Below are 9,856 nucleotides of genomic sequence, written 5' to 3' on the forward strand. Positions count from 1 at the left end.
AGCACTGAGGGGGGTTCTACAGGTACCTAGCCTGGACTCCCATGCCATGGGAAGCCAGCCTCATTTCCTCCCAGCCTCTTCCACCTGGCAGGGGACCTCTGACACGCCCTCCCGTGTACATCTGCCTCCCCCACCCCAAACTATCGCAGAGCCAAGCACGGGACCTCACTTAATCCCAATTATGTAATGTGCAACCCAACAGCTGGCCAAGAAGGAGGCTCCTGGAGCCACGCCCAGGAGTGGGGGCAAAAGGCTCCGCTTGGTCAGGACCACAGACCAGACTTGGCCTCTGCCTGCAGTGGCCTCCACTCCTCCAGCCTCACCCAGCACCATGAGTGGCCGAGTCGGAGACCTGAGCCCCAAGCAGGCAGAGACCCTGGCCAAGGTGAGAGCCAGGGGAAAAGGGCTGAGAGGAGGAGGGAGGGCGGTGGCCGGAACACTGCCCCATTCTTTTGATTCAGCATGTCCTTGACATTGTCTCTTTGTCATCACCTCACTCAGGGTCAGGTCTCCCAGTGCCTGGTGACATCAGCCCTGTCCAGGGCAGAGGTTGAGGGAACAGCACCACTTCCGGGCAATAGTGTGGGTGCCAGATCAAGCCTGACTTCTCATCCAGGAGCCAGACCCAGAGACCTTTACCTGACGTGCCCCTCCCCACCTCCCCTTAGGTGGGAGCTGAAGATGGTCTGCCCTCTGACTCTGTTCCCTTTCCCTCCCCAGGACCCTGACAGATGACCTGTCTGTAAGAGCTGAGAGACGGAGCAGAGTATGTTATCCCCACGGTCAATGGGGAAGAGGACGCATAATCACTAACAATGTTTTTGTAGAAAATGGGATGGAAAAAAAGACAGAAGCCTTGGTGGGCTAACACATGAAAAGAGCTAAGAATACATTCATACTCCAATCTACTTACCCACCCATCCACCCATTTATCTTTTCTTCCATCCATCCTTCTACTCCCACCCACCTGTCTGTCTGCTCACACACCCATCTCTCCTTCTGTCCATCCACTATTCATTGATTTGTCCTTCCTTTTTTCCCATCCATCCATCCATTCTTTCTTCTTTCTATTTACTCACCCATGTATCCTTCCTCCCATTCACCTACCCATCCATCCACCCACCCATCCTCCATCACTGTAGGCCAGACTGCACTGGAAGAGAAGGAGGCAAGACGAAAACAATCACTGAGTCTGGGGCAAAGGCTCAGTGTGAAAACCTCTTCAATCAACGTCTCTTCCCAGTTCTGAGAAAATGTCCAGGATGTGTTGCCTGCCCTGCCCAACCCAGATGACTATTTCCTTCTGCGCTGGCTCTGAGGTGAGGGCAGAGGTGGGGGAGGTCACGGTGAGGGGGCAGTGAGAGGGCCCTTGTCCCAGCTGCTCCAGAAGGACCCAGGGCTCTCAGGATCCTACCATACCACCTTGCTTCACATGTTCAGGTGCAGGAGAGGGGAGGGGACAGGAAAGGGAGGTCCCACCCAGGCCCCCAGTGCCCTCCATAGCCCCCCACTGCCCTCCATAGCCCCTCACTGCCCAGGACCAGGGCAAGATGACTGCAAGGCAACCTCTTTCCCACCCCATGCCTTCTTTCCATCGTCTCACAGCTCAGAATTTCGACCTGCAGAAATCAGAGGCCATGTTCCACAAGGTGAGACCCATCCCCTCCCTGGAAATTTGGCGAGGGGCTTTGTGGGGGCAATCCTTGCCTCCAGCCCCTACCTCCAGCCCCTCCTCAGGGGTGCTGGGAGCCCAGTGAGACCTTACCACTCAACTCCCTTTCAGTACATGGAGTTCCGGAAGACCATGGACATTGACCACATACTGATTGGCGGCCCCCCGAGGTGAGCCAACACCTGCACAGCCCCCAGTCTCTTATAGACTTACCACCCGAGCAGTCTCTGGATCATCGGGACCGTGAGTGGAGGGTAGCAAAGACCATGAGTGTGCAGGCACCTCTCCTATAACAATTATGACTATTTCCTGGGGGCTTATGAGGTCCAAGCGTAAGTTAAGACTTTATCTGCATGATCTCATTTAATCCTCACAACCCCATGAAATGGGTACTGTTGTCCCCATTGTACACGTGAGGACACTGAAGCCCAGCAATGGTTAAGCAGCCCACCCAAAGTCCCACAGCCCCAAGGTGGAGCTGGGATTTGAGCTCAAGCTTGTCTGTCCTCCAAATCCAGGCTCTTCAACACCAGAGTTAGCTCGTGGCTCTGAGCCCTCACCCCTAGGGTCTTGGTTAAAGCATCCTGTCTAGGTGGGAAAGAAACTTAGCTCACCAAGAAGTTGGGGAGAAGAGTCCCACCACCGGCATCTTAGTAAAGCAGTGGTCCTAGTTTCATTTGTGGAGCACAAGCTCTGAGTCAGGCACTGTGTGATCTTGGGGACTTTCCCTAACAGAGGAGAGGGAATGGGGCTCAGATAGGTGGCATCACTTGCTCAAGGATGCACAGGAGGGAAGCAGTAGCATCTGTTTTTGAACCAGGTCTGTGACCTTCAGAATCCATATTCTTCATCACTAAGCCCAACTCCTTTCCATGGAAAGGGACACAGGAGACATTGGGGGCAGAACTAAGGAGCCCAGAGGCCTCAAGCAGGCACGGCTGAGACCTGCCTTGGCCATGTACCTGCTGTGAGCAAGACCTCCTCCTGCAAGCCCCTCAGTTTTCTTAACTGGACAGTAGAGCCGCCCTCTAGTAGAGGGACAGTGCTTGTACCACGGTGTGTGTTGGCTCAGGCCACCCACGGCAGCCTGGTCTGGGTATCTCTGGGAGGTGCATGATGCCAAGTTTCGTGTGTTTGTCCATGCCCAGGTGATCCAGAAGTACATGCCTGGGGCCCTGTGTGGCTGTGACCATGTTGGCTGCCCTGTGTGGTATGACATCGTCGGGCCGCTTGACCCCAAGGGCCTGCTTTTCTCTGTCACCAAGCAGGACCTGCTCAAGACCAAGATGAGGGACTGTGAGGGCATCCTGCACAAGTGTGACCTGCAGACAGAGCGGGTGAGGCTGCCAGGGGACTTGGTCCCAGGAACACACCTGTGCTCTGCGCTGTCACAGTCAGAGGGCTCTGTGGTCAAACACCAGCTCTGCCACTTCCCAGATGGGTGTACTGGTTTTCCACCTTGGAAAGTGGTAACTTTGGTGGTGGTAACTTTGCCACCTTGGAAAGTTACCTCACCTCCCTGAGCCTGTTTCCTCACCTATAGAACAGGGACAATAATAATGTTTGCAAAGATTAAATTAGATAATGCAAGTATATGGCTGGCATACAGGGCCTGATTCATATTTCTCAGAATGCTATTACCTACTGTTATTCCCTCAGAGTCTTTACCCCTGTTGTTCCTCTGTCTGGATAGCCCGACCTCCAGCACACACACTTCCCTCCCACACTTCCCTTGGCTCTCTCCTGTCTATCTTTCAGGTCTCAAACTGTCACTTTCTCTGAGGCCCCCATCTGGGTTAACGTGTGTTCCCACAGCTCCCATGTTGTCCAGCTCTCACTTCAGGACCATGGGGATCTGGTTGCTTGTCAGTCTCCCCAACCAGCCTGTGAACTCTTTAAGGACAAGAACTCTGGATTATTGAGCTACATGCTATACTTACAGTGTCTGGCTCAAAATAGCTGCTTAATAAATATTAGTTGGACAAATGGAGGAATGAATGGCTGAATAAACAGCAGTATGAAGGGATGGATGGGTGAACTGATGAGTGGGTGGGTCAATTAATGGGTGGATGAATAGACATGATGGGTGGATGGGTGGATGGTGGATGGATGGGTAGTAAATGCATTCACTCTTTTGTCCACTCATTCATCTGAGGGCAAAGTAGGAATGTGGGAGAAGCCCTGAAGGGTCATGTGCTGGGGTCACCATCTCCCAAGTCCTGAGCCTGCACCCTGATCCTTGCTCTCATCCTCACAGCTGGGGAGGAAGATCGAGACCATCATGATGATATTTGACTGTGAAGGCCTGGGGCTGAAGCACTTCTGGAAACCCCTGGTGGAAGTGTACCAGGAGGTGGGGAAAGGCCCCTGGGCACCCCTGCTTGCTTTAACGACCAGCTTGGCCTGCTGTGACCTTGCTGCTAACTCAGAGCCAGGATCTGGTAAAAGGTGGTGGCCTTCCTGGGCCCCATCACTGCAGCTCAGGACCCAAAGATATGTTGGCTGGAAGATCCCACAGAACAGGCCTCAGGGACAACACTGTACTGAGTCCATAGGGGCCAGCTTCAGACAAACCCCGCCCAGCCCTGTCATCCCTAGCTCTGTGACTCAGGCGAGTCGCTTTATCCCTCCAAGCTTTATTTTCCTCACTTACAAAATGGGGATACTGATTGCACTTCAAAGGGATGTAGGGATATTTCAGTGAGTTGTTATGTAAAGTGTATACACAAGTGCTTGGCAAGTAGCGTTTAATAAACAGTAAATGTTTTATTTACTATTATATAAATTATTATTATATACTACCATTGTTATAACATTTGCTCTAAAAATGATTATTGTTATGTAATAACAGGTTATGGTTGCAATAGTCTGGGGTGAGATTTCCTCCAGGGGCCATGGAGGTGATGGAAAGAAGGGAAACCCTCCACAGCCCTCTGAATCCTCCAGAGGGGAGGTTGCAAAGGGAATGGGGGTAGGAGAAGAAGAGGTGTGGGCTCTCATGGGGTCTTTCTTGGTTCCACAGTTCTTTGGCCTCCTTGAAGAGAATTACCCAGAGACCCTGAAGTTCATGCTCATTGTGAAAGGTGTGTGGCAGGTGACTTCACTCCCCTGTGCCTCCAATTCCTTATCTGCACCCTGGGGACAATACTAGTGCCTTTTTCCCTGGATAGCAGTGAGGCAGATTGGTTGTTTGGCTGCATGCAAATCAGAGTGCCTGAAACAGAGTAACTTCTTCATAAATGGTAACTTCTGTGGTTGGCTTTACTGCAAGAAGAGGCAGCTCCCACCTCAGTTCTTCCAGGAATCCCCCCTCACCTTTCCCACCCATGTTGATCTCTCCCTCCTAAACTGCCTCTGGCACTGGCAGCTGGTGCAGCCCAGTCTGGCCTTTCCTGTCAACTGCTTTCTGGGGCCTCCAGTTGTCTTGTGTGTATTCATCCTGTTTTCCTTGGGTTGTCTGCTCGTTGAAGGCAGGGCCTCTGATTCTCCACTTCTGTTGTATCCCTCACAGGCCTGGGGCCAGGTGGAAACTCAATAGGTATTTGGGTGGTGGTTGTTTGGGTGGGTGGGTGGATAGAAAGATGGATATACGTTTGATGGGTGACTGGTTGATTCATTGCTTAGTTTTTGTCTATTTGGCCAGTTGTTTAGCTGACTGGTTGACTGGTGGTTAGTTGGATATCTGGTTGTCTGGTTGGGTAGTTGTTAGCTTGGTAGACTGAGTGACTAGTTAGCATTTTGATTGCCTATGTGGGTGAGTGGCTAGTTGGCAGATTGGTTAGTTGGTTGGCTGATTTGTTGCTTGGCTGTATCTTGGATGGTTGATTGCTGGTTTGAATGGTTGACTGACTGGAAGAGGCGGTTGGTTGGGCAGTTAGCTGGTCGTTTAATTAGCTGATTGGTTTACTGATTGGCTGACATGTTGATTGGTTGTTTGACTATTTGGTAGGTTGGCTGTTTGATTGGTAGGCTGACTGATGGGTTGGTGAGAAGGTGAATTGATTGGCTATTTTTTGGCTGGTTTGCTGGCTGTTTGATTCATTGGATGATTGATTGGGTGGTTGGTTAGTTGGCTGCTTGTTGTTTTAGTTGACCGATTGGTTGGATGGTTTGTCAGGTGCAGGGCATTGGAACTTGCCGAGGTAACTCATTATTCCTCCACATTGTTGGCTATGACTGTTACGGAGAGAGTGGCCCAGTGGAATTATCTTTTCCCCATTATACTTGCTTATATCTCTCCAGCCACCAAACTGTTCCCTGTGGGATACAACCTCATGAAGCCCTTCTTGAGTGAGGACACTCACAGGAAAATTATCATGTTGGGAAATAAGTAATTCCAGCTCCATCCCCTAAGCTCTACGTATGAACTTTGGAGTAAGTTTGGTCCATCACCCCCTCCAGAGATCCACACATCACCTAAAGTCAGAGGCTCCTCCTTCTCAAAGATGAAATGGGTCTTACACTATAGAGTCTATCCTGTTACCTCTGTCTTACTCCCTGCCATACCTCTTTGGTGACTAAAACCTCCACATCTTTCTCCTTTTCAGTTTCAGTTTGGTTGCTAGTCAACCTCTGGGCTATGGGCATCAGTTTCTTTTCAACACTCATCGCCTCAGTGCTTCTAAAGGCAATTTGGGCTGAAGAGGATGAGGAAGAAGAGCAGGAAGAGGAGAAGTGATTCAGAGAAGGAATGCTCAATAAGGACGGACTGGATAAGTAAGTAACAATGCATCCATTTGATGAATGATTGGGCAGCCATGAAAAGTGATTTGATGTCATGGGAAATGTCATTAAGTTAAAAGAAAAATAGATTATAAAGTGGTGTGGATAGTATGGTCTTATTTTTATAAAAACAATATATTTCTAGAAGGAAATACAACAAAATAATTTGTGGTTAGCAAGAAATCAGGTGGTTTATAATTTTTTTTATATATTTCTAAACTTTCAGAATTACATGTATTACCTTTATAAGTGGGCAAAAAAATGTTTTAATGATAAAAAAAAAGAAATAGAGAAGAGAAATAGTTCTTAAACTCAACCGGTGACCCTGAGCTTGGAGGATAACATCTCATAGTCAGAATGGTCAGATCATCAAATCAGGAGATCTGAGGATCCAGGGGGATGGGGATGAAGCTAACAAATCCCTGTTTTCTCTCCCTTTCTGATACCTGAGTCTCTGCCTCTGCCTAGATCCACTGGGGTAGGGAGCTGGGTGGATCACAAGGTAGCCCCCAAATCCTGGAGCAGTGTGGGTAACTGCCACACTCCAGACCCACGTCCAGGCCTCTGCCCCATGTGGTGGCGCACAGGGTTCTGTGCATTTGACTGTGAGATGCCAGGCATTATGGTCTTCCTTCTCATCCCACTGGTATCTCCCATGGCCACAGCAGGGGATAACTTGAATTGGTTATAGGTCTGGGGCCATGGTGACACCCCAGGATCCAGAACACTTAGAGCTTTGCATAGGGCATGAAGAACAATAATGGGCATTATGATTGTGGTGATTAAGCAGCAGAGAGGGGGAGGTCCTTTCAAAGACCCAGGGCTATCCCTCTCCACCCAGAGGTCTGACTTGTGTATGCCACTTGCACACAGTGTGGCCCCTGACATGGTCCTTGACCTCATTAGGCTCCTTGAAACAATTAGACAACTCTAATTGTGACTGCTTATGACTGGGAGACCCTCAAAAATGTGCAAACCCATCAGCCAGGGAAAACGTGTTTCCATAGCAACACAATGCTGGAAGACATTTCTGCAGCCTAAGGCCTGGGGGCCCAGGGAATGGGCCCTGGCAGCCTAGCTCCTGTAGGGCTTCTCCCCAAGGTCAGGTCCTCCTGGTAAGAGGGGGGCTGATGGGTCCCCTCCATGCTCAATAGTCCCCCTTCAACCCCTCTCCCCACAGACAGCTGGAAGGAAGGTTTGCTAAAACTCATCAGTCCTGAAGAACTGCCTGCCCAGTTTGGGGGGACCCTGACCAACCCAGATGGGAACCCCAAATATTTAACTAAGGTATGAAGAGCCCCAGAACAGGGGAGGGTAGAGGAGTAGAGCTCGGTTCCTTTCTCACCCTCTCATTCATTCCACAAATGTCTATGGAGAAACCCCTGTGAGCCAGGTATTGAGTTAGTCCCAGCCCTGCCCTGACAGAGCCCTCAGCAGCTGTGCAGGCAAACAAGAAATGGGGAAGTTTTGACCCAGAGGGATGAGCTGGGAGGGGAAGTTCCCAGAAGAGGCCCTGATTGAGTATGGAGGGACACAGGAGGCTTCCCAGGATGGGGGGGATGGGTAGGGGAGGACAGGATGAGCAGGATACTTCCAGGAGATGGGGAAATATCTCAGGCAGGAGAAACAGCATGAACAATGCAAGAGGTGGGGAGCAAGCCCATCTTGCTCTCTGTCTGCAAATCAAATGTGGTGGGGAGATCCCCAAGTCCATGTACGTGCAGGACCAGGTGAAGACTCAGTACGAGCACTTGGTGCAGATCAGCCGCGGCTCCTCGCACCAGGTGGAGTACGAGATCCTGTTCCCAGGCTGTGTCCTCAGGTAAGGAACAGGCCACCAACCCACCCCTGGCTGGGCCCTAGCCCCTCAGGGACCCTTCAGCCTGAGCAGTGACCTGTTCCCCTCCTTCCCCCAACACAGGTGGCAGTTCTTATCTGACAGTGAAGACATTGGCTTCGGGGTTTTCCTGAAGACCAAGATGGGGGAGTGGCAGTGGGCTGGGTTGATGACGGAGGTGCAGCTCAACCAGCGCTACAACGCCCACCTGGTGCCTGAGGATGGGAGACTCACCTGCACGGAAGCTGGCGTCTGTAAGTCTGCCCTGGCTGGGCCCCAGCCCTGGAAGGTTGGAGCCACCTGTGCCATGGTTTATAGGAAGAAATAGAGGGGTAGTGACCACTCCCCCACCAAGGAACATACACCCTAGGTCAGTGCCATTCATCCATACAGTCACTCTTTCGGTTCACACTTGAGAGCACCGATCGTGTGCCAGAAGGGGCTGAGAGCACTCAGGCCGCAGGACACAGGCAAGGGACAGTAGGGCAGTGACATTCCCCAGGAGGAAGCTGGGCCTCTGAGAGGTAAATCAGCTTGTCCAGAGGCACACAGCTGAGTGTGGTACCAGGGTCCCACTTCAGCCTCGTGGTAGCTGCATAACCCTGAGCAAAAGTCTTACTGAGCGCAGGTTTGCTCACCTGTGAAGCAGAGGCTACAACTCCTACCTCTCGGGTGCCTGTAATGAGGCAGAAGGCATGCACAGGCCTCGCCCTGCACCCCACTTCATCAAGGGGCCTGGGAGGCCTCTGATGTTCTGAAATGCCCCCCTCGCATACCTATCATGTGACTGTCCAGGTGTGGACACAATGGGAGGCAGTGGCTGTTGTTCTCATTGCCAGTTGGTGCAACTAAAGCCAGGCTGGGCACATGCCAGGAGGAGGTCAATTTCTGTTTACAGGCCCTGCTCAGGAATGGCAGTTCCCATGGGGAAGGGAACAGCAGTTGGGGGAACTTGGTCCAGCTTGGCAAACACAACAGGTGGGAACACAGCCTGTTCTCCCCCATGGCCAGGGCGCAGGGAGTGTGTGAAGCCAGGCCAAACTACCTGTCTGTCCATCTATCCCCCTAGATGTCCTGCGCTTTGACAATACCTATAGCTTTGTCCACACCAAGAAGGTCAGCTTCACAGTGTAGGTGCTGCTTCTGGATGAGGGCATGCAGAAATAAGACAAGGAGCTCACCCCTGTCTGGGCAGTTCCCTCACTTCCAAGAGACCCCTGACTGCTTTCGGCCTATATATCCTACTCTTCCCCCAGAAATTGCTCAGTAGTCCTCTTGACTCTGTGACATTAGTAAGTAAAGAAACAACTGCCTTGGGGAAAACGCATATGCTGTGGTCAGATCAGGAAAGGTACGAGGGCACAGCTTTGGAGAATGCCGAGGTTGCAGAAAAGGAAGAAACAAGGGTAAGAACAAGTGGATGTCCCTGAAACCCAAAAAATAGGAAAACGAGTCTCCTAGCCTTTGTCCTCACTTCTGAGGCATTTGTGTGCATGTATTTTTTCTCCATGAGTTATCAGCAACCTGGGTTGGATGTGTATCTAAATACACATCCAATTCTTTTTGCTGCTACTCCTTATATAGTATATGCTCAATATATACTTGTGAAGTTGAATGGAGGTAGG

The 9,856-nt window shown here is 51.0% G+C and overlaps 1 protein-coding gene across 1 annotated transcript; it reads left to right on the forward strand.

Annotated features, from left to right (window-relative positions):
• The first annotated feature begins 331 nt into the window (after window positions 1–331).
• Window positions 332–9,365, forward strand: LOC137203658 (SEC14-like protein 3). The gene is given in 13 exon segments (XM_067700257.1): window positions 332–385; window positions 1,244–1,319; window positions 1,606–1,634; window positions 1,727–1,823; window positions 1,826–1,842; window positions 2,821–3,009; window positions 3,930–4,025; window positions 4,695–4,755; window positions 5,915–6,002; window positions 7,579–7,681; window positions 8,050–8,216; window positions 8,316–8,485; window positions 9,301–9,365. Coding segments are annotated over 13 exon segments (1,212 nt in total).
• The last annotated feature ends 491 nt before the right edge of the window (window positions 9,366–9,856 follow it).

Source organism: Pseudorca crassidens, chromosome 12 (assembly GCF_039906515.1).
Source record: "Pseudorca crassidens isolate mPseCra1 chromosome 12, mPseCra1.hap1, whole genome shotgun sequence".
Taxonomy (NCBI): Eukaryota; Metazoa; Chordata; class Mammalia; order Artiodactyla; family Delphinidae; genus Pseudorca; species Pseudorca crassidens.